General features: G+C 39.3%; 1 protein-coding gene across 4 annotated transcripts in view; it reads right to left on the bottom strand.

Moving 5' to 3' along the window:
* The window catches only part of SOBP (sine oculis binding protein homolog), a 141,686-nt gene that overhangs the window by 81,526 nt on the left and 34,729 nt on the right, over nt 1–25,431 (bottom strand). For all 4 annotated transcript variants that reach the window (XM_083731121.1, XM_083731123.1, XM_083731122.1 and 1 more), the window contains exon 4: nt 24,049–24,200. In XM_083731121.1, the coding sequence (XP_083587247.1) occupies nt 24,049–24,200 (152 nt within the window). The remainder of the gene's footprint in view (nt 1–24,048; nt 24,201–25,431) is intronic.

The raw sequence follows: 25,431 nt of genomic DNA, 5'->3' as shown, positions 1-25,431 counted from the left end.
TGCGCTGAAACAATTCCTGACTAACAGTGATCCAGTATAGTTCCCCCTTCCCTGTTTTTCAAGAGCAGTAACTGTTATGTACTGAGTTGAATAGGATCCAAATGCAGCAGTCTGATTGGTCCTAGAACAACAGGATTCAGAATTCAGCAGTCTCATTGGTCCTAGAACAGCGCAGCAGTATGATTGGTCCGCAGGAGCCACCCAATCCAGCTCCAGGTGGAAGTGAATCCGCAACCTGATTGGTCTACAGGAGAATCCATGAATTAGCCAATCACGTGTGGCCCTTTGTGTAAATAATGTATATAAAGCAGATATTTGGGGGGAACTTCCATTCCTCACTACTATGAGCTGAATAAAGAGCATGAAATCCACACTCGACTCTGAGTATATTTTAGTAACAATGAAGGAGCCATTTACACTTCTCTGACAATGATAACAATGATGTGATTTTGGGTGGACCATAATGCAACATATTCTTCACAGCTACAGTGACATAAAGGTAAAGGTAAAGGTACCCGTCCCCGTACGGGCCAGTCTTGACAGACTCTAGGGTTGTACACTCATCTCACTCTAGAGCCAGCGCTGTCCGCAGACACTTCCAGGTCACGTGGCCAGCGTGACGAAGCTGCTCTGGCGAACCGGCACCAGAGCAGCACACGGAAACGCCGTTTACCTTCCCACTATAAAGCGGTACCTATTTATCTACTTGCACTTAAGGGTGCTTTCAAACTGCTAGGTGGGCAGGAGCTGGGACCGAACGACGGGAGCTCACCCCGCCGTGGGGATTCGAACCGCCGACCATGCGATTGGCAAGTCCTAGGCGCTGAGGTTTTACCCACAGCGCCACCCGCATCCCTGCAGTGACAAGGTTGGCCTTTAAAGGAAGGAAACATGCCACAAAGAGAGCACATGTCTTAAATGACGAGGCATCACAATAATTTTCCTTTTTAATCCTTACTATAAACAGAAGTAACTTGTCTACCTTTTCCAATGAGGAAGTTCTATTCTATCGGCACAAGAAATATATGAGACTCAAACTAGAAGGAAGCTAGGGAGTATGAAGGAAGTTAGTAGAATTTAAAAATTCAGAGTATGCTCATTTTTGCAAAGAAACTTGACCAAACAGGAATTGAAATACAATATTCACACCATGTGTGTATTTGAACTTTATAACTCAATCTGGTCTTTCAAAACTGTTTCTGGGCAATAGCTTACTCCCCCCCCCCCCAATGGATCTAGTTCAAAATGTGAATTATCAAGCCAAAACATTCTTTCATCTCCTTTCCCTCACCAGAACTGAAGATATGAGTAGAAAATGCAGAACAATGCTATGGTAAAAAATTAAGCAAAACATATTACAACCCTTATGGTCTCTGGAAGAGTATCCAGGGGACCATTGGGATATTGCTGTCCTCTCCCTTCACAGGCAGAGAAGAAAGCCTGGCTCAAAGTCCTCCTCAATATGGCCACAGAGGTATCCTCCTGCCACCCTCCAGATAACACAGCCCCTAAACAAGAAGAAAAGTACATCAAACCTCAAAATGACAATGAATTCCACCACCCATCACCTCTGTGGGAGCCAGTGGGAGGGAGGGAAATTGAAAAAAAAATCAAATGCACAAGAGCACCAGAATTGGCAGAAGAAATCCCTGCCGCCTAATTTGGTGAGCATGGTAGGGCTTGGATAGGGCCGGTCTACCCATGAGACAAGGTGAGGTGATCACCTCAGGTGACAGGAGCCACAGGATCCACCTCAGGTGACAGGATCCACAGGGGCATCAGATTCTCAATGTAGATATTTATTTCCCCCCCCCTTTGCTACTGATGTAGATCTTTACTCTTTTCTTCTTCCCTGGTGGGGCAGGGAGGTGCCCATTTTGTGGTTCGCCTCAAGGGCCAAAATGTATTGGGCCAGCCTTTGGCTTTGATATGGTGATGTCTTCACCACAACAAGGATCGCTCTGGCAATTGACTAATAAAAGCTTCTTGCATTGTTATACAAATAAGCATGGAAGGATTATTCAGAATAACAGATGCAATAATTTATCCAGCTGAAAAAGTAGTTTTTACTAGCTGTAACATTGAAGTAGTATAAAATTGTATAATATTATATGGTATTTATTGCCTTGCATATGACCCTGTATAAAATGGGGTGCTTGCCCTAAAACAATGGGATGTTAGCTTCATATACCATGCAATATTCTCAAAAACATAAGCAAATTGCATTGACTTACTAAATGGCAAAATGATCATGCAGACCAAACTGTAGAGAGCAACATTTTTAAGGTATATAACTCATTCACTACACAATTATATGCAAGTCTACTTCCAGATAAGTGGGTATAGGATTTCAGCCTTAGAAACAGACTGAAGTGCTGTTCACAGCAGTACAGTATGTAAATGTGGTTCCTAGATGTGTCTGAGGATGTACAAACTAATCCCAAAATAAAACAATAAAATAAAATACAATGCCCCTCTGAAATGTGCTTAGGTTTGTTACCTTTGAGAGCATTGCAGTTTCAAAATTCCTTTAATTTAGAATGAACTATCACAAGGCTTTGTTCAAAGGTCGGGATGGCATGGGGATGAGGGACCAACTCCCTTCTCTTGCGGGGGCCCAATTAGTGCCATTGCCTTCCGTTAAGAGTTTGGGTGTAATCCTTGACGCCTCCCTTTCCATGGAGGCACAAGTTACAGCAACAGCCAAGGCGACATTTTTCCACCTTCGCCGCATCAAGCAGTTGGTCCCTTATCTTTCCCGCCCCGACCTGGCCACAGTGATCCATGCGACGGTCATCTCCAGGCTTGACTACTGTAATTCGCTCTATGTGGGGCTGCCCTTGAAGCTGTCCCAGAAACTCCAGAGTGTGCAGAATGCTGCAGCGAGGCTCCTCACGGGGTCTCTGCCATGGCAGCATATTCACCCAGTGCTTTTCAAGCTGCACTGGCTCCCGGTGGAATACAGGGTCAGATTTAAGGTGCTGCTTTTGACCTTTAAAGCCCTTCACGGTCTAGGACCCTCGTACCTACCGGACCGCCTCTCCTGGTATGCCCCACGGAGAGCCTCAAGGTCCATAAATAACAACACCCTAGTGGTCCCAGGCCCTAAGGAAGTTAGATTGGCTTGTACCAGAGCCAGGGCCTTTTCAACTCTGGCTCCGGCCTGGTGGAACGCTCTGCCTCGTGAGCCCAGGGCCCTGCAGGATCTGATTTCTTTCCGCAGGGCCTGTAAGACAGAGTTGTTCCGCCTGGCCTTTGGCTTGGAGCCAATTTGATTCCCTCCCTCTCTTTTTTTCCCTTTCTTTTCCTTCTCTTCCTGCGATGAGGCTACATTTTAATATTTTAATGTTCCATTATTTTAATGTTGTATTTTAATTTTGTTTTTAAGTTGTAATCATTCATCTTGTTTTTATTATTGCTTGTAAGCCGCTCTGAGCCTGGCCTTGGCTGGGGAGGGCGGGGTATAAATAAAAAAATATTATTATTATTATTAAGCCTAATCAAAATTAATGCAGGCTGAGCAATAAGACTGCGCCCTTTTGGCTGTAATTCTGTATCATTTTTGCCTGTGAAAATCCAACAGAATTTACGTGCAGAAGGATTCCCCAGCCTTATCTGATATGGCTGAGATATCCTCCTATCCTTTTCAGTCCAGGCAGCTCAAAGCAAACAGGCTTTAGACAGCTGTCAAAATGCAGTCTCCCAGAAGCCTTTGTTGTAATAAAACTCATTAAGAAAGGATATTAATAGAAAATATGACTTGTCATGTTTCAAAAAGCTAAATGGAAACAAAGGGTCTAATAGGTAACCTGATCAGTCAAAATTCCCTTAAACATACTCTCTGCACTTGAAGTAAATACTCCAGAGTGCATATATTTTGCTACATCGGAATAAAACATCAAAGAAGATGGAATGGCAAAAACAAGCTGGCTGACTGCGAGTGCTTAAATTCTGTGTGTTTATAGAACTATGCCGGGATGTTCAAGGTAATGAATATGCAACCTGTAAATATCTCAAAGTAATGAAAGATGAAGGGTAATAAATTCTCTAGCGAAGAGAATCATCTTACCGATAGTTCATGACAACTGTTTCTTTCTTAGACACACTTCACCAGGGAAAAATAAAACATGCCTTTTCAGGTACGTATTAGGAATATAAGTGATCTCTGATTTCCTGTCCAGAAGCAGAGAAAGAAACATGTCACTGCAGTTTTTAATCTGACTAGAACTGACAGAGGAGTCTACTATGATGTATGCAGCTCAGAAATCAGAGATAATAAAACTGACATATCTCCCTTTACAATCTTTCAGACTGTTCTTTGCTCCAGCTGGCAAAGCATGGCTCTTGGCTGCATTTATTTACATCCAAATAGTTTGTATAGCTTTATTTTAGAAAGCTTTGCCTCTAACACTGTGTAAACTATGGCTGTTGTGAGCAGCTTTCATAAAGGAACCAATCTTGGATGGTTCTGTTGCATTAAATGAAACATTAAAATGTTGCCCCAATGGATTTGGAAACCCCTGGGACCAGAAGCATTGGCTTAGCTACCAGAGCTGACATCTATTCTAGAAAGGCATTCTTAATACTAAGCCCTATACATACATTCCCACTAATACAATAACTCATCACCTAGAACAGGCTCTCTCCAGTGCTCACTTACCCACTCCTTTCTGAGTGTGTACTTCCCTGACTCACCCTTGGGTTTTTGTGTGTGAGGGCAGGATAGATATCTACAAACTACTAAACCATAACTTTAAATGTTAGAATTTAGCCAGTAAAGGTAAAGGGACCCCTGACCATTAGGTCCAATTGTGGCCGACTCTGGGATTGCAGCGCTCATCTCGCTTTACTAGTCAAGGGAGCCGGCGTACAGCTTCTGGGTCATATGGCCAGCATGACTAAGCTGCTTCTGGAGAGCCAGAGCAGCGCCGTTTACCTTCCCGCCGGTACTTTGACATGCTTTCGAACTGCTAGGTTGGCAGGAGCTGGGACCGAGCAACGGGAGCCCACCCCATCATGAGGATTTGAACTGCCAACCTTCTGATCGGCAAGAAGAAGAAAAGTTTGGATTTGATATTCCGCTTTATCACTACCCAAAGGAGTCTCAAAGCAGCTAACATTCTCCTTTCCCTTCCTCCCCCACAACAAACACTCTGTGAGGTGAGTGGGGCTGAGAGACTTCGAAGAAGTGTGACTAGCCCAAGGTCACCCAGCAGCTGCATGTGGAGGAGTGGAGACGTGAACCCGGTTCACCAGATTATGAGTCTATTGCTCTTAACCACTACACCACACTGGCTCTGTGGTTTAGACCACAGCGCCACCCGCGTCCCTAATAATTTAGCCAGTACTTGCCCCCTAATTTCTCATTCAGCAAAATAATAGGCTCAAATTCCCAGAAAGTCCTTATTAAAACTAATGCTTTTGCTAATGGCATGTACCTGATCAAATAACTTGGTAGTATTTGCTATATCAATTCAATAAAATGAACATAATTAAAATTCCTTAGAAATCACACTTATTTGTTTCAACTAAATAGCCATTCTGCCTAGCACCCTTAAGTCTATCCATCTTTGCAGCTATTTTTTCTAGAGCTCTCATTTCCCTTAAATTAGTTTCCATCATAGAAGTATCAAATATAAAGTGCAAAGTCGTATTAGCGGCAATACATCTGGTGGAACTTTCAATTCCATTCCTGCAGGATTTTAGGACACTGTGTGAAAGCTCTCTGCTTGGGCAGGACTTCACAACATAATCAGATTGAGCCTCATTGTGGGGCATCTGAACACCAGCACTGCCAGGTGTTTGTATCTTTTCCAACAGCTATGTGATGTAGCCAAATGTACCAAATGTTTATAATGCCTGCCACTTTAGCAGTATAAATTAATAAAATGTAAGGTATATTCTGCTTTTCCCCTTCCCCTCTGAGTGGTATCTCTGTAACAATTCTGTAACATTTTTAAAAAAAAAAAATTAACTCTCAGACTATTCCCCCCCTCCCCAATCTCATAAGCATGCGCTGTAGATTAAGTGTTGTTGCTACTTGCTCTGTTAGGCATGCATTAATGCACCAGGGGACCTGTAATTTATTCATGCTATTCTGTCAACCCCCTTTGCAAGGAAACAGGACTGGAAAGGTACATTACTCTCTATTGCCATGCTCAGAAACAGCAAGCAAATATTCTCTTAACTACTCTATTTCAGCCCTTTGCTTATTTTCAGTATCATTTATACGCTGATCTAATACATGTGGCCCACGATTTTAGGCTGGATGTCCTTCTATTCTAGCCCGTAATTAGGACAATGGCAATGAAGGAGAAGGAGGGGTAGACTGCATAATAAAGGAGAGAACTGAATATTTGTTTGTTTGTTTATTTATTTAATATGTGTACTTAGTTAAAACTCACTTAGAGTGATCATATTTCTTATGGTATAACCATAGCCTCAGTATAGCTACATTTAACTACCTCTGGAACTGCCATCTTTGTTACTTTCCCCTGTTCCTCATACTTTAACTGGATCATGACAACCTAAAATGTAGGAGACACCCCCACACACACACACTTTATCTCTATGATAGGTAAATCCTTGCCTGATTAAATTCTGTCTGCCAATCTGCTGTTAATGACACAGGAACATAGCTTTAAAAGTTTTTTTTTAAAAAAAAGTTACAACCCACCGTTTGTGTAACAGATTCTAGCTTCCTATAAATACTGTATAAGCTTCACTCTTTTTCTGGAAAGTTTTTCTAAGGACAAAAGCAAAATAATATAGGGAGAAGGAATTCACCCCTTCTAGAAGTGCCTCTGTTGCAAAGCAATTGCAAGTACTTTTGCGCTCATAGTGAGATATTGGCTTGTGAATTTCTCTTGCAGTTTTTATTCTCATTATTGTTTGCTGATCTTATGGTCTTGCTTCTCGCCTTGTGCGTCTCAAGATAACCTCATTTTCATCATGGCATGAATACAGCAATGAATAAGGCCACAGAAAGAAAGAAAATACAGCTTTCCTCAATAACTACAGCAGTGCAATAATACACAAAGCCCTTTGCTACAGCTTGGGTATTTTGTGTATATCATTAACAGGACAATAAAGGAATCAAGGACAATGACCTGATAAATTTAGCAGCAACAAGACTGTACTTTCCTGACTTTTCAGAATAACCTATGATAGGTTATTTCTGACCTGCATTTTTAAACTGCCATTGAGCTCTACTGCAGTATGACAATAGAAGCAGCGTGGACCACTCAGGCATGTTCAATTGCTATAATGGGACAATTACCTGAGAAATACAATCTGAACTACACTCTTTTCCATAGTAGTTCACAATTCTTGGGTCAAGTAGTACTAAATATTACTGAGGCAAGTATTGTTAAAACTGTCATTATAGCCCTCCGAAAACCTCAACTGTGCAATTGGTAATGTTTCTTCAGTCCTCTTACCCCTATTATAACAAATCTCACTGTTGTTAAGCCTGTAGTTTGATAATTTGATTCTACACATAAGGAAAGGTTTTGAGTACAGACTCATAAATCAATGAAACTGAATAAAAATAAAAAGGCAAAGTGAGGATACAAAACGGCATACCTATTTTCCTCAGTATATACAAACAAAGGTCTGAAGATGTGCATATAAAGATTTTCCACGCTGACCCTCTTAACACAGTCTGCATGTTCATTGCTTTTTAAAATGTTTTTGTTAGTGATATTGAATGTTAGAAGATAGAGTAGGCTAGAAATGTAAAATAAATACTTATTTATTGGTATTTGAAAGCACATGACTTCTGCCACCATTTACAGTTCCATTATGTTATGTGAGTGCCATGCAAAGGAAAATAAGCAAGTTGAATAAGGCAGCAGATGCCCTGGGTTATTTTAAATAATTTAATCATGTGACTAATTGGTCTCTGCTGGGTTTCTGTGGTAACTGCTTCTAAGTGCTGATGGCAATTGTGTTAAATGTAGCTTGGAAGCAGCACGTAGGGTGTAGTGCCTTCTAGAGAGCAGGGGGATTCCATACAGCTAGGCTCGGAAGGTGTTCCAGCAGAGCCATCGATGATCAAACATCAAAATGTTTACAGCTGTGGCTATGCACTGCTTCTTGACTTCCAGTAAAGGAGCTTTTGCATCTCTTCCATAAAGGTTGTGGGCTGAATGACTGTCCTATACCCTACTTCTAATGCATGTGTATCTGAATTTCCGGCAGATTGAAAAGATGCATGCACAAAGAGCACATATTGAAACTGAATGGCCAGCAGTTGTGCAGCTGCTTAGAATCAAACTCAAATTATTCTAACTTGTACAACGTAAGCTGGAGCACTTTATTTATGGTTGTACAAGTGATACAAGATATTAGTTCTTTCCATAATTCATTGGGAATGGGACATAAATTCTATTTTATTTATGTTGTTTCAAAAAATATATATATATTGCTTGATAGTAAAAAAAAAAAAAACATCCTTGGTTATATCAACGTTATTTTCATTGTTATTGGGTGAAGTGACCGGTCAGGCTGTTTCAGAATACTCTCCTGCCAAATGTCTTTACCAAATTTAGTTTGGTGTGCCAGCTGCATTTGTTCCTATAAAGGTCTGCCTCCCTCCAATGACAGATGACTAAGGGCCAGTGACTGTGTACACATGTGTGGGGCTTTTCGTTTTGTGTTGCTTTAGTCTTTTACAAGCCACTTTGAGGCTATTTTGACCAGAATATATGATATAAATCACTAAAATAAATATAAATTCATAACATGGCAAAGTAATAATTTACTGCTTGGTACAAATTAAAGTACTCGTTAACATCTAACACCCAGCTGCTTCAGTTTAGCCACAGTTTAGCATCACAGCCCATCACTAAACTGTTGTTAATCTTAGCTATAGTTTGTTGGCAAAAAGTCAATTTCTTAAACGATGGTCTGAAATTGGCTTGTAATATGAGTTAATTTGTTCAAGTTGGATGCCACAGCAATATGTGGTTAATCTAAAACAGAAACAAACAACAGCCACACCGGAAAAGGAGACTAGAAGTGGGGTGCGGACAAGACCAATGCTTGTCTATTCTCAATCTTGTTACACTCAACTATCATTTCACATTATATCTGAATGAACTGAATAATTTTGTGGTAAATAGTGTTTGCTTGTTCCATTATTCCATTCTAGCTAATCTTTCTCTTGTCTGTTTTAAACTATTAACATTTAATATGTGACGAACTTCAAAAAGTATTAAATAAACAGACAGGAAATGGTCAGTTCCTAAGTTACATCATTCTGTTGTATCACTAAGGATACAATCCTACGCATTATTACCTGGGAGCTATGAAATTTGGATAAAAAGTGAGCTGTGTTTTCAGAAGAGTAAAGTTTATTTAACCTGCTCCATGGATGAAAGAGACAATAGTATATATGTCCCCTCTTCAGTATGAGCTTGAAATTACTCTCAAACACCAGATAAGGAAAATGATCGAGATACTCACACTGCCTTGGAAAAGGAAACACGAAACCTTCACAGATGTTCCCTGCATCAGATGTAACATTTTGCTAAAGTATAAATATCACTAAAGTAACTTTTTGGAATAAATACTACTTTACAGATTTCAGTATTTCTTTTGGGGAGGTTGAGGGACAACTAGACTTTATAAAGTTGTTCTTTTAATGTCCTCTAATATTTTTTAAGTACTAGGCAAAATATGAAGGCATTAAAACACTTTTACTTGCAAACATTGCTTTTAAATATGAACATATTTGAATATATTTTTTTTCCAATGACATTAAGATATATTAGGTAGAAAAACAAGTTTATAAAAATGCAGTCTTCTTGACACTCTAATTTGTGCCTCTAATGTTCAGAGTCCTAATGAGCCACTAACTTATGACAGTAAGCTATATCAAAATGGAGTTAATTTCAATACATTGCATAACCTCAGGAAAACTGGATATTTCATGAACATTTCATTCTCAAACTCCTTCACGCTTGATATGAAAACAGTATAGCCAGCCATACTGCTGAATTTCCTCCAATATTAGTCCGAAAGTATCTGGTGTTTCAAATTAAAAAGGGTTGGGGAGAGGGAGCGAGAGAAAGCAAACAAACCAAAACCCTAGTAACAAAAGCAACAACAGAAGGCATCATGCAGTGTTCACAAGTATAGAATCAATTTCCTTTCTGTTACCTTGCAATACATAAAGATACACGCACCACGCAAGAAGGGCAAAATCAGAAAGGTTAAACTCACTTGCCACTAAATATAAGGGAATACATCATTTGTCACAACTTCTGGAAGGCACGAGGTTTTGAAAGCATTCAGGATGGTCTAGAATGGTGTGCTAAGAAGATATGACCCCTATGGATACTTGTATGGTGTACTAAGAACCAACTAGTCATGCCCTACCACTTCTGCCTCAAGGAGCATCTTCTGTGTGCAGTGCTCCCCTGAGTTACACATGGGTTTTGTAGTAGTAGTAGAAACTGCTGCTGTTACAACACAGGCCGGTTTTGAGCAATATTTCACAGAATGAATTATTTCAATGTATGTTCAAAACAGAGGGGTTTTGTGGGTGAATTTCTGTGGGTGGAATATATTCACACTGTCGAAACCACAGAATTGATTTAATGAGTATGGAAGACTTCCACAATGCAAATTTCTTTCAGAAAACGCAATGGTTGTACAGTAGGGCAAAAAAAAAAAAATTAAAAGCTCAAAGAAAGACTCTCTGTTCATTTATATAGTCATGTCTCTCTCTCCAACTCTCTTCACAGCAAGGTATCAAACACTTTAGGATGCTAGCATTTCAAGAGATATCACAAATTGTATTTTATTATTTTGAAGTCCAACTGGAAACAATGAGTTAATGTTACGAAGTATAAAAAGCACAGCTTATTTTCCACCTCCTTGTTATTTCCCATTCTCTTACATGACAATTGTCTTGGACAAAACAGAAGAGTTTTTCTGAACTTATTGTGCCTCCTAGAGCTTTGTCGGGTAAATGATTTGGAATGGAGACAGAATTTCATCCATGACACAGGCAACCTTCCCCCCACTTGTAACTTTACTGCAGTTGTACTATCAATACTTTTTCTATCTGTAGTTTTGATTTTTCCACATTCTGTGAAAAGTGGCTACAAGGTAAACGATGAAAAAGGCAAAATACACATACAAATGCTTCCAAATATGCAAAATACGGGATCCAATACTCAACAGAAGACTCTTACTGACTCCAGTGTGTTTTGGATCTTCACCAAAGAAAGGAAGCAGTAAATAGAACACTTTTTTTTTTTAAAAAAAGCTACTTATTTTAATGTCTGCATTCACAGGCGTTATTTGTCACAGTAGCAGGTAACAAATTTGCTTCAAGAGGTGTGATTTAAGTTGACAATGTCCCTTTAAACTTCTGAATTCTAAGCTTAACTGTGGCATATTTACTCTCCCCTTTTTACTTTTTCTTTGCTCTGAGGTATGTGGACCATCTGTGCCTCTAATATGGTGTTCTTAAATAGCCTCCAGCGTGATTCAGTTTTTGTTTTTAATCACTTTTCATTTTGAAAAACTTCCTTTCCATTAACTCTTTAATTTGCTATTTTAAAGACGTTTAACAGTGTTCCTTCCTTCGTAAGCTTTAAGGATGACTTTAGGTCTCAAGGACCATTACATGAAACTATACATGTTTGACAACATTCTTAGAAGACTCCAAAGTGGTTAGAACCTTCTATAGATAATATCACATGAGAACTTAGCCTGCTATATCACATGAGAACTAGGGTTTCACCTGACAAGCTGGGGCCTATATCTAAAATAGCACACACTAGCCTCTACTGTAGAGCACCGAGCTCTCTTTGAGCATGCACATGAATTTCTTTTTCACCTTTATAGGCTAACATTGACCAGAAAAATGCCCTGTTAATACAATCTGCATACACTACTATTGGACAATACTAGACAAAATGCAGAAAAATACCTGCGGATATACCACTGTCTCTCATCAAATATTTAGTTCATTCAAAGGAAGCTATTTCATATCTGTGCTACCCCAAATTTGGCATGGACCATCCACAAACCTTTCTCTCCTACATTGCCAAGTTTCATATCACTCTGTTGACTTATATCCTAACTCTGAGTCATGGCCCCATCCCAATTTCTTATTTTTAAATATATATATATATTTGTTAAATATTTTCCTGATTTACGAAACAAGCAACATGTCTTGTCTCTTTTTTCAGGTTGCACAGTCTTTCTGACAAATCAGTTACATTTGTTGTGAGACCTTAGTGTTGAGTACAGTATATGGTTGGGGAAGAAGAAGGGTGAAGAGGAGGGGTGCAGTGATGAGGCTTATATTCTTTTGTATAGTATGTGGGGGGGGGGTTGTGTCAGCGTCAACTGGGTAGTTTCTCTTTCTATTCATTTATTACATTTCCTTGGTAGTGAGAGGTATTGGGGTAGGGTGTGGTTTGTTGCCTGTGGTTGGCTGCAGTGGGGTTTGTTTGCATTTGTGAGGGGCTGGGAGGGCTTGTTGGGTCAGGTAAGCCAGATTGATTCGTATGCTGTTGGTGGATTCCTGTTGTTGTCTTGTTGGGCTGTGTATAGCCATACTGGGGTGAAGGCATCCTCTTCTATTTGTCCCTGTGTCAGTTTCAGTTTATTGGTTAGCTTTTCTAGCAAAACCGTTTCCCATACAATTTGGTACCATTGCTTCATGTTTACTCCTGACAGGTCTCTCCAGTGTCTGGCTATGAGGCTTCTGGCTGCTCAGAGTAGGTGGGTTATAAGCTCTGTATTGTGCAAGTGGTCATTATGATCTTGAAAGATGTTCAATAGGGCCAGTTCTGGGGTGAGTTCTAATAACTGTTTAGTTATTTTGCTTATCTCTTGTAGGACTGCTGTCCAGAAGGTATCAGCGCCAGTTTCTGTGGTGTTAAGTACCACCTGTAGGTGAGTTTCAGAGTGAGTTCCCTTCTTTTGGCATATATGGATTTAAAGGGAGGTTCAGACCACATTCTAGTCCATTGGGTGGGGTTGATTTCATAGCCTATGTAGTGCTCCCATTGTTCTTTGATTGCATCAAGGGGAGTTGTGGGATTTTGGAGCAGTATTTTGTATTTTGTGGATACCATCCCTTTACTGTGTCCCTCTGCTGTCAGGAGAAGGTTTTTGAAGGTGGTCAAGGTTTTGAAGGTGGCCTAGTGGCTGCTGATTTTACTGCTGGATTGTTTAAGAAGTCATGTAGTTGATGGTGTGTTAGCCAAGGTAATTTGTCTTGCATTTCTTGTGTTGGTATGGGTTTGTTGTTTTGGTAGAAGTCTCTTAAACAGTGTAAGCCTTTGGCTTGCCAGGTTTTTATCTGGAGGTTTTGTGCTGGGTGTTGGAATAGTGGGCTATAGGCCAGGGGGGTTAGTGGGGATGGGGATAGTTTGCCTACTTTTTCCTTCCATGCTGTAAGCATGGACTGTGTGAACCTGTTCAAGTGTTGTGGCTTGTCAGCTGTGATTATGAACTGGGGACTTCCCAGCTCACTGTGAAAATACTGGCATACTGACACAGGGTAAGTGTGGATATGGGATCAAGACAGTGTACATAAAGGAACCTATTAACAACAAACATTTTTAATACTGTAATATCTGAACACTATTATATCAATCACTGTATTATTTAAATCTAAGAAAGATATTGACAAGATAGAATGTGTGCAGATGACCCAAGATTATAAAGGGTCTGGAAACCAAGCTTTATGAAGAATGGTTAAGGGAATTGGGCCTGTTTAGCCTGGTAAAGAGAAGACTGCAAAGAGAGATAATAGCCATCTTCAAATATCTAAAGGGCTGTCACTTGGAGGATGTTTTCTCCTGCTCTGGGGGAGGGGGGAGGGAGGTTAGGATCCAAATCAATGGATTCAAGTTACAAGAAAGAAGATTCCAAATAAACAGCAGGAATAACTTTCTGATGATAAGAGCTGTTCAACAGTGAAACAGACTCCAATGAGAGGTGGTGAACTCTCCTTCCTGGAAGGTTTTTAAGCAGAGGTTGGATGTATTGTCTAGTTGAGAGTCCTGAATTGCAGAGGGTTGGACTAGATAGGTCCCTTCCAACTCTGATTCTATTAAGACACCATGAGCATTTCACCAATAACTGCATTATTTTGGAAAAAATATATACTCACTAAAGGCTTCTGCTTCCTGTTTCAATTAAAACACATGATTAATTAATATGGACTTGAAAATATTAAACCACAATAAGCCAAAACCCAAGCCAACGCACTACACACCAGCACTAGCCCTTTAGAAAGACAGATCTTGAACTGTTCCTTGAAAATAAGCAAACTGAAATTGACCGAGCAGGGCAACAAAGGAGGTTAAAGGTGCAGGCCCTTCATAGTGAACGCTTTTATTGGCTCTCCAAAGATGCAACACTAAGGCTCCAATCAAGCAGACTTAGGCCTTGGTTTGCACTTAATATGGAGTACGTCCTATTGAACTCAGCGAAACTTACTTCTGAGTAAACATGCATAGGATCAGGCTGTAGCACCACCAGTCTGACATCTCAACTCCCACAAACAGGCAGGGGGCAGAAAGGGCCTTTGTGAATTTAATAGCTGGAATTGTACCTAGAAATGAAGTGGAAGCCAACAAAAATGTCAGAACATAAGTAATTATATATTTTTCTACAGTGTGTGTGTATGTGTTTCAAATAACTGAGCAGCTACAATTGCTGCAATCCAGCATTTCCGAAGTAAAAAGTATGTAGGGGCTCCCCAGTTCTCCATGAGTAGGAAAATCTTGGCATGTACCAAGGGAAATTCTGGAGTGAATACAAAACATTTCCTTCCAGGGGAGAAAATGAGATCACATATATTCCTAAATGTCCTTCTAAGATTGTCAGCACACAGTGAGGCTCACCAACCATTTTCTAACTGAACATTATGCCCTGAGAAAAAAAGTATGTTTTGATGCTATAACAAAGCAATCCAAAGAAATACAATATTTCTTTTCGGTCACTTTGAGAACTAACTGATATATAGCTGTCTTCTGCATGCTTGATTTTTCTACAGAATGAGATAGAATGTTATCTTCTCAGCGAGAGCTGACCCAGCAGTTTCACATGCAGTTACAATATGACCACATATAAAATATAGCAATGAACATTTTTAGACATGTGATCGCTTCATCTCTATGCTTGAATAGAAACAATACCCACAATTGTCCATAGGTTGGGTTGTTATTTAAACTGATTTAGGGTCCCTTCAGTTCCAAGATACACATGGTGGTGGTAGTAAACATATCTGCCCCAATCATTTCTGTTATGTACTGAGTTGAATAGGATCCAAAATGCAGCAGTCTGATTGGTCCTAGAACAATAGGATTCAGAATGCAGTAGTCTGATTGGTCCTAGAACAATAGGATTCAGAATGCAGCAGTCTGATTGGTCCACAGGAGCCACCCAATCCAGCTCCAGGTGGAAGTGAATCTGCAACCTGATTGGCCTGCAGAAGAATCCCAGAATTAGCCAATCACGTGGGGCCCATTGTGTAAATAATGTATATAAAGCAGACATTCTGGGGGAACTTCCATTCCTCCTCACCACTATGAGCTGAATAAAGAGCATGAAATCCACTCTCGACTCCGAGTATATTTCAGTTTCTAAAACAAGGGACAGGGTGTGATCCCATTAGGAAGGACTGTTGTTGCCTCCCAGTCATCTTTCCCACTGTAGCCCTTCCTCCCACAAGCTTTTTTTGCAGGCAGCCTCATTTCTGGAATTGAAACTTGCTGGGAGAAAAAAGACTTCAGGGGAAGGGCTGCATAGGAAATAATGGTGGGCAGGAGATGGGTTTAGTGTCTCCTACCCAGGTGCCCCATTTCTGCTTTATATCACACCCAGCTTTAAATCTGTATTTCAAAATCAGCCTGTCACTGGACCTTAGTGGATTCTTCTGGTCAATTTGTTTCTAACACATGCCCAATTACTTGAAGGAGATGGTCAGATTTTAAGTCATAATTAGTCACATCCATCTCTATAGAGCGAATGATGCCAGAATACAACATGACTGATGTAACACAACTTAATGGTTATAATTAAAAGGGAACATGCCTCTTAATTGCATTGGATACCTGCTAATCATCTGGACAATGGGAATTTGATTCAAATTTAGGGTATTAAATGGAAGCAGATGGACAATAAACTCTCCACTAAGCATGCATACACTGATGAGCACTCCATTCTGCCAGTTACCTCCATTAAGGATATGTTGGTGGCATCAGTCAGTCCCCAAAATGCTGCATTTGGTGCTGAAATAATTGCTAGTGAGGAAATTTTGATAAGTTAGTTAAAAAATAGTTGATGGGCTTTCATTGTTGCTGCCACATTAGCACAGACAGTAAACAGCACATTTGTTCTACAAGTGTGGCTCCAGAATCTTTTGTGTGATGGCAGTTTTGTAATTCAGTTTTCAAGAAACTGAGGTCACTTCCAGATGAACTCTTTAAATGAGCATCCATCCAGATTTCTTTTGACAGATTTTGTGGGGAGGTATGTCATGTGCCTGATCTATACCTTACACAACCTCTATTCATAGATATATTCAAAAACATATTACACAGGAGGGATATCACAGGTCTCTATTTTTCTAGCCATGCAAGCAAACTGATGCTGTAAAACATGCCCCCTGAAACTTCCCACCATGTGTAGGAAGTGGGAAGCATAAAGACTATATTCTTGTCATGAAGGCAGACACCAGAATCCCCTTGAGTGTCTGTGTGCAAATTGACACAGCTGCTAGTGTTCACAGATGTTCTGAGGTTGAACACACAACATACATATGCCACTGGCTGATTGACTACTGATTTAAACAAGGCTACTGACGAAAAAGGAATCCCAGTTTTAAATTAAGCCTGATGTGAATTGTGTGGATAAATCCAAACATATTATCCTGCCATGGGCCCTTAAGCTTTGCAAACAACAATTATATATGTTTACAATCCTGATATTTCAACCACTTGCATTATCTAAGAACATGCCCCAAATTTAAAATAGTCTGCACTAAACCTTGCTTATCAGCTCCACTTTTAAACAAAATGGCATTTGTGGTCAAAAGTTATTTCACCACCACAAGAAATTGAGAAAAGATTTCTTATTGCTGCTGGTAAATTTCTGGTTTGCCCTATTTGCTTTGAAGCTTGCAGTCTAGTATAGTTTAAGAGACATCATCTCAGCCAGGAACAGCGTGGAACAATGCTCAGCTGTAGATGCCTTTGCTTTTGTCATTCTAATGTACCTACCTGAAAGGTCATATACTAAGCAATGAAAAATACCAGCCTAGGAGCTTCTAAGAGATAATCAGCTGGAAAAATATGAGGCTTTATTTAAGAGACAGGAGTTAAATAGCAAGGAAATCATTTGTTAGAGAAGACACACACAGATTCACTGGAACACAGCCAGCCAGAAGGAGCTTGAGGAAATGAAATGCTGTAGTTGAATCCTGGGTCCAGGTTGCCTTGGGTATTTTGAAGGTTATTTCATGGACATGATCTAAAGTGACTTTAGACTTTGTAACCAAGTTAAAGGAGCCTTATTTAAGATCCAGGGAGTAAATTTGGGGGAAATAGTTATATCTAAATAGCTTTTATTGGAATATTTGCTTTTATTGGAATATTGGAATATGTAAAACAGAAATCTTTTCTCAGTTATATTTTTTTACATTTAGCTTCTCCAGGCTATTTCCTGAAACCACAACACAAAAAGGGCCAAACCATGATTTGGAATTAAATGTGAACCAGTCTAGTAGATAAACTGCCTTCTTTAGAGCCTCCTGCTTTTCTGTAAGTACTGTAGAAATACATGGGACTTCACTGGCCCAGTAAATAGAGAGAGAGGTTTGTGCCACTGGTGGATCTTGGGGACTCAAATTTCAGTGATGCCCAGTGCAATCGCCAAAGTTCATTGTCCCTCCGCCTTTCTCGCTGATAAATCATAGCTGTGTTATATTTGAAAAGCTTATTTTAAAGAATAAATCCACAAGAAAAACAAACCTAACCCTTGGGGTTTTTTTTTACAGTTAGGTGAATGAGCAACATCTACAATTTTTCGAACTTCCCTGAAGGAAAATATTCAAGTTTCTAGTTTTCTTTCTTTTTCTTTTTTAAGAAATGTGATCAATATTTTGTCACTATTCATTGGCTTAGCAGGGATTAATGCATCTTATACCTTTGTGGGCTATACATTTAAACCAGCAATTTCAAAATTATTCTGGTGAATATTATCCTATATTTACTCCCAGCCTGAGATATACCGCATTTTTCTGTGTATAACACGCCCCCATGTATAAAACGACCCCCATTTTTAACACTTATTTATAATTAAAAAAAACCTCGTCTTATACACAGAAAAATACGGTATATATCTCCTTATTAATCATATGGCAATGAACTCCAATTACAAAAGGATTCCTCAAAACAGATTGCTATGCATCATTATATCATTATCTAGTTCAGAACTTGCTTGTTATGCAACTGAAAGCAAAGCCGATTATACCATGCAATATAATTTGATGCATCATCATATATTCATTTACAAGATGCCATTTTGTTTGCACATACTAAATTTGTTTGTACAAGGGTAAACACAGGCATAGTAAACTGTATGGATCCCACTTAACTAAACTATTCCAGACTGCGATTTACATAAACGTTACTTTCACACAATTAGCTTTGTTTCCAATTTTTAAGACTTTTCAGTTGAAGTTTTCTCCATGTTTATGAAGGCTACAAATTTTGAAAATTAAACTGAATCCCCACACAATCCCAAAATAAGAATGGAAATTGTTAATAAAAGCATCCAAGTGAAATTGTGAGACTTGATTAGTGTGATGTGCAATAGAAATGTCACTTGTCATTTTAAAGATGTAAAAAAAAAAGTCAGATTCTGCTACGCTCTGGTTGCCTGAAACTGGTCATTCTACAAGATTTTGTGAGTTCTGAGCAATGCTCTTTTAAGACACGTTTTACACACATGAAGTTCACATTGATTTTCTTCAAGAGCGAGTGTAATACAAATATAAAACCTATACTGGCCAGAATGCTCATTCAAACAGAGCCAAAATGGCAATTTAACCCTTCCTCAGCTGGCCTTTTATTCAGGTAGTAGTGCCTAACAATGTGTGCTCCCTTATCCTGGCCAGCTTTTCCCTTGGGCAAGAATAAAGAGTGTTGGATGCTTCTACCTGAACATACACAGAACACCTTCGGGCATCAGAACTCAACTGTGAATACTCCTCCTGCCACAAACAACTCTGGGAAAGACTAGCTGAGAGCCACTAGATACTACTCCCTGCAGGGATTTGTTCTGCTTGAGGAAGTGGAAGAGCAGCAGTGCTGAACCAGCTCATTAATTTCAATGGATCTACTCTGAGTAGGACTAGCAACTCAATACATCCCTAGTTTTTCAAAGGCCTTTAACTTCAGTTCAAATAAAATGAGAAACGATAGTTAATGGAAGACTTCCTGGTTTGAGCCCAAAGGCTCATTTATATTTTGGCTTATTTAAGATAGGATAATTGGGCATGGTGTAAATAAACCAAATACTTATATTCTTATGTAAGCCACTTTTGTGATTACCTGGTATCTGTCATTTGTGTACTGTATAAAGATTAGAACTGCTTAAATGTGGTAAATGTGAAGTCCCATTGATTTGTATGAGAGAGGGCATACAATCAGGTCTCCCATGGAAATGAATAGGGCTTCAAAAACCTTTACAGTAGTACCTCGGGTTACATACGCTTCAGGTTACAGACTCCGCTAACCCAGAAATAGTACCTCAGGTTAAGAACTTTGCTTCAGGATGAGAACAGAAATCGTTCTCCAGCGGTGCGGTGGCAGCAGGAGGCCACATTAGCTAAAGTGGTGCTTCAAGTTAAGAACAGCTTCAGGTTAAGAACGGATCTCTGGAACGAATTAAGTACTTAACCCGAGGTACCACTGTACTTGGATTGGGCAGTGTTCTATTCTTTGTTTCTTGCATGCGCATGTGGCTCTATTAGTTTGCAGCATGTGTGCTTGTGATATTGGATGACATGCTTTAGAACAATTTCCAGGTGGCTGCCATAAATAATCTGACTCAAATTAATATTCGTAAGAAAGTGTTTTTTTATGTATGGCACATACCCTGCAGTGAGTTTTTGAAATGTAAATGTAGATTACATCCTAATGGGTCACATAACACCTGGTAATAATAGATATATCATTTCTGCTTTTTTATTTTTGAAGCGCTAATGAGTATCCCTTCTTTACTATTTTCCCCCCCCAGACTAGGCTAAGTGCTTATTGCTGCAGTTCTTAGTCAGGGTAGGAAAGGGAAGTCTGCCTAGTACAATCCATTAGGAAATCCAAGCCATAAATGAAATGACCACAAAGACCTATCAGTTAGCAGAAATGCAGCAGCTGTACATATTTATTGTAACATAACACTATATTGTTGCAGAGATGTGCTGTTTAAAACATGCATAAGGCAGGTGAAACGTGACCATATTACTTCTCTGTTTGAAAATGAGAAGGTGTAGAGTGGCATAACCTCAAATACATAAATAAACATTAGACTAATGGGGAAGACAGGTACAGAACAAGTCTGGCAATAACAGTTCAAAGGTCACTGGTAAATGTGAAACTTTTGCAGCCTTGCAAATTTGATCTTATACTATATTCTTTTTCAATGTGCTGCTTTAGCACATGCTATAAAAACTATAAGGGGCTAGTAAAGCTTTATCACACCTTCCTGAAATGAGGATCAGAAGGGAAAATGTCTGAGCATTATAGTCTACTCTTGATCACATGTATAGATTGAAAATACCAAAGAAATGCAACTAATGGAGAAATGGCATTCTTATTTGATTAAAAACCTGAAGAGGTATTAGTTAAAATCCTGACACCAATAAGTGCTAAATAGTCCTAAAGTAGTTTGACCAGTGCTCCCCCCAGGGGGTACTCAAGGGCACGCAGTTCCAGCACCTCTTTTTTTGTTAAAAAGATTATAAAAAGGATTTAGTAGGCACAAGGTAAACTAAAGCTGCAGCTTTTTCAAGTTGAACTGGCATTGTCTAAAGACAAACTGTATGATAACTTGCAGATCACTATATGTCCTAGTGGCCATCTTGAAACCAAAGGCTGAGCTTGGTTGCTGGAGACCTACATAAATTTTCTGTACAATTCTTCGTCTTTAGTTATTTTATTTCATTTTTTATTTAGGTAATTTATATACCATTCCATACTTCAAAGAAATCTCTGAGTAGTTTACATCACAATAAAAACATCAGAAATATACACAAAAATCATAATAAAAATCCACATTTTAAAGCAACACAAAACATATGGGGACCATATTAACCACTAGTAGGTCCAAAATACAGAAATACAACAGAAACAAAGAACTTTGACCACCAAATATAGAAGCATGCATTTATAGGTATTAGAAGTTATCTGTTTACACAGACTGAGAGGCTATTTATGCAACACAGTTGTCCAATTAGAGGGTGTTACTATGATGACTATTATTGGGGAACTCCTGTGAAAATATGGTGCTGGTAGAAGAATACCAGCATTTGTGGAAATAGATAATCTCTGAATCTAAAGCAAGGATGGGAAACCTGTGGTTTCCCAGATGTTTACTAACTTCCACCAGCCACAGCCACAGCCACAATGACCAATGTTCAGGAATTATGGGAGTTGTAGTCTAACAACTGGAGAGCCACAGGTTCCTATCCTTCATTGAAAGTTCCCACCCTCAAAATGCCTATGGGAGAACGCCTTCTCCAATATCAACCTTCCTGTGGATTAAAAGATAGTGGTCCATATTGCTCTATTTATTGTGGCCACTAATAATCACTCAACTCTAATCTGCCCCGTTCCCTGGTTTGTTATTAGGGGAGCCTTGCAGCACTTTTGAGTGCTTAACTCTGTTCTGCAGCAGACAAATCACCATGTTAGATTACCCAAAATCCAATGGTCAACCCAACATCAACATCAGGTTGGCTATTGCATTCTGGGTAATCTAAAATGACCAATGGTTGCCTCCGACTAGAGCAGAGTGAAAGCAACATACCGCAGTAGGAAACATGTGCAATCTTGGTTGATGTAAGTGATTGGCAATGGTGGTAGAGCACGGTGGTAACACACAACAGCAGAAGGTGGGGGTCCAGGTGGAGCTGTCCAATGGGGTACCATGCCAAGGGCCCACTAAAGTCTGAACCCCAGTCCTGACTGTGTTTCATCATCTGGCATAAAGCACTCTTACTCCCTTGAAACTGATCATATCAAGCATCTCATAGGCACTGTGGCATAATCCCAGTCCCTGATGACTAAATAGCACCTAGCTTTAAAATGTTCTGTGCCAATATGCTAACTTCATGAAAATGCCCCACCCCCTTTCACAAATCAAAAGGACCACTGGAAATACTAACCCTTCAAAAGAAACTGAAAACAAACCAAATGACAACAGCCATTTCAAAGCAGTCCTCTTCTGATATTCCCTATATAAATTTGCTTATTTCTGTACCTCCACTCCAGAAGATTCAAACACAAGAACTCGGTATTTTATATTTATAAACTTATAATGAGAAAAAAAGAGAGTAAGTGGGGGGAAATGTTACCACAGCAAATTTAATCTCCTTTGTATTTGGATTACATTAGCTTGCCAAAGATATAGTGTGGAAGAATCCACAAAGGTGGATCTTTTGGGTCCAGGAGCATGTTCACAAACTGATGTTCATGTGGTACTGTGGCTTGATACCTGTATGCAGTGATGAACAGGCATTTCCAGTTTCCTGGAAGGTTTATTTGCCTACTTACTGAAGGCTTTGCTATCTAATTCTCTCCTCCCCCCTTCTTCTCTTCTCTTTGTTCTTTTCACATCCTTTTCTGGTCCAGCTCAACTGCAAACCTGTAGCCGGGTGTGTTCCAACTTTGTGAATTTTTGGTGATAGCCAAAGATAGTCATACTTAGAGAAGAACCAGTGAAATTAATGGACTTAAGCTACTTAAATATATTGGGTTTACTCTGAGTATGACTTGTCTTAGTTGGATATCACATTTGCTTTTCCCACATCCACCAACAGCCATCAACTCTCTGTAAAGTTCTGAGCAACCTTGCCCTAGAAATATGGTAAGTATTCAGATATATACAAAAATCCTTATCACGTTTTGTATAAAAATTCTGCATAGTGAAATCTTGTTACAACCCTAATTGTTAAAAAATAAAAATTAGTGGTGCCTCAAATATCCATTATGTGCTCTGCCAAAAAAGAGCACAGCATCATTAACTAAAACTGAAAATGTCATCTGAAGGACCTGCACATATATATATTTTCAAATGCATCTTCTTAGCTTCTAGCTGTGTGTAAACTAAAACAATTTTCAACCAAATTTCTTCACAAATCATGTTAATCTTATTATCTAATTTCTTTTGAAATTATCACTTAGACTATCTATGTTGTTTTAGGTACTGCCAACACCACTAAAATAAAAAACAGAAATGTCTGCAATGCTTAACACAAATTAATTAGAAAGAGAGAATGAGAGAGCAACAGAGGGTCCACTGGAGTCAATGGAAAGAATTCAAGTCACCTACAAAGGACTTTGGATCAAGCTTTTAATCACAGTTCTAATCCTGCTGTCAGCTGCAGCAAGTGATAAACGCTTCACTAATGTTATCTAGGTAGGTAGCAAAATGCTAAATGAGATTTGTATTCCTGCTGCTTTCCTGCATAGGTTTTAAGATTCCTTTCAGCAATAATCCTTACAAAATCGTAACTGCAATTAGAATACTTTTGGCTCTTATTTTTATGGCACAGTATCCTTGCCTGTCTTTACAGACACCTGACTTGATAGAATGCAAGTACAACCAGCTGATAAAAACTGATTAAATAGGGTATATATTAACAAAAGTCTTGATAGTTCAGCAGAAGAGGTGCATGGGTTGGGGGGGGGAATGGGAAGACACTAGGATTTCTAAAATTAAAATGTCACCTGAGATATTGCGTAGAATCAGTTTCTCTGTATATTGCACTCCTTATACTCTTACCTTGTTCCTCTTGAAGTATGCTCTTCGACAAGCTGCAAAGCACTTCTCGCTGCAGAAACATTTCACTTCACTTCCCATACTCAGAGAATAACGCTTGATTCCCACTTTCTGGCACCAGGCACACATTATTTGTACATTTGACACATCGTCTTCTGCAACGAAAAGACAAGAAGAGTAAAATGAGCATCCTGTCAAACATCCATACGCTACACCTCAAACATCTATTTCAGTCATCTTCCTTGTATCTACTTCTCTGTAAGCAATCAAATATTTGCACGTTTCTGTTTGCCTGCCTGTTTGCTAAAGCAGCTGGTGACAGGCTGCCTCATTCTTCAACTGTCTAGAAACAATTATCAATTTTATAGATTATCCAATGCACTGCCATTTTCAGGGGTTTTAGCATTTTAAAGAAAACGCTGAACTTTAATTCATTAAACTCAGAAACTGACACCAAAGAATATTATAACATTCCCATTATTTATAACTCTAGAGAGCTGAATCAACATCATCTGCTCATGAAACTCAGGAGCTCTATTCATCTGACTAATCTGAGTAGGTTAACACATGGAAGAACAAGACAACAGGAGTTGGCAATGTTTTGTCCCCAATGGCCACAGGCATGCCAGTAGGTGCAAATAGAACTGGGTATGGACATGAGCCTGGGCATTGGGCAGATGAGGCCTCTCTCTCTCTCTCTCTCTCTCTCTCTCACTCACACACACACACACACACACAAAATTGATTTTCCCCTTCCCACAGCTATTCTCATCACAACTGCATTATCTACCATACAACCAACCAAACAGGTACTTAATAGGCTTGGGAACCCACAAATTACATGCGAAGTCCAGTGATGGAAGGAAGTGACTTAGAGCAGGCAGTATGGAATACCTACAAGAGCTGTATGTATCCCACAGGCCACAGGTTATCCACATGTACTCTAAAACATGGCATTTGATCCTGTTTTGTCCTGTGTATGTAGAAATAAATAGAAATTTCTCAAGCATGACCAATACTTGTGTGAGCCTGTTCTTATGATTGCTTATTTGTAATTAAGTCCTATTGTGTTCAATTAGATTGATCCTCAAATATCTGCATAGTATTGTTGCCTTAATATAATTGATATATACTGGTGCCATATGCTGAATTCACATTAAAATGTATGTATGTATGTATGTATGTATGTATGTATGCATATATGCATTATTTGATTGAATTATACTTCACCATGCTCTGCTTCCTACAAATTTAAGGATCATGCAGCATGGTTCTCATGGAGTTCCAATCTGCATAGACTGCATTTTCATGCGCATGCATTCTTTATGATCACACTTCTCTGTTCCCTTCTCCTAAGCATCCTAGCTTCAGAATCATTCAAATCTT

This window comes from Podarcis gaigeae (genome assembly GCF_964106915.1).
Source record: "Podarcis gaigeae genome assembly, chromosome: 3".
Taxonomy (NCBI): Eukaryota; Metazoa; Chordata; class Lepidosauria; order Squamata; family Lacertidae; genus Podarcis; species Podarcis gaigeae.
The sequence above is the reverse complement of the archived record's forward strand: the minus strand, read 5'-3'. Positions and strand labels throughout refer to the sequence as shown.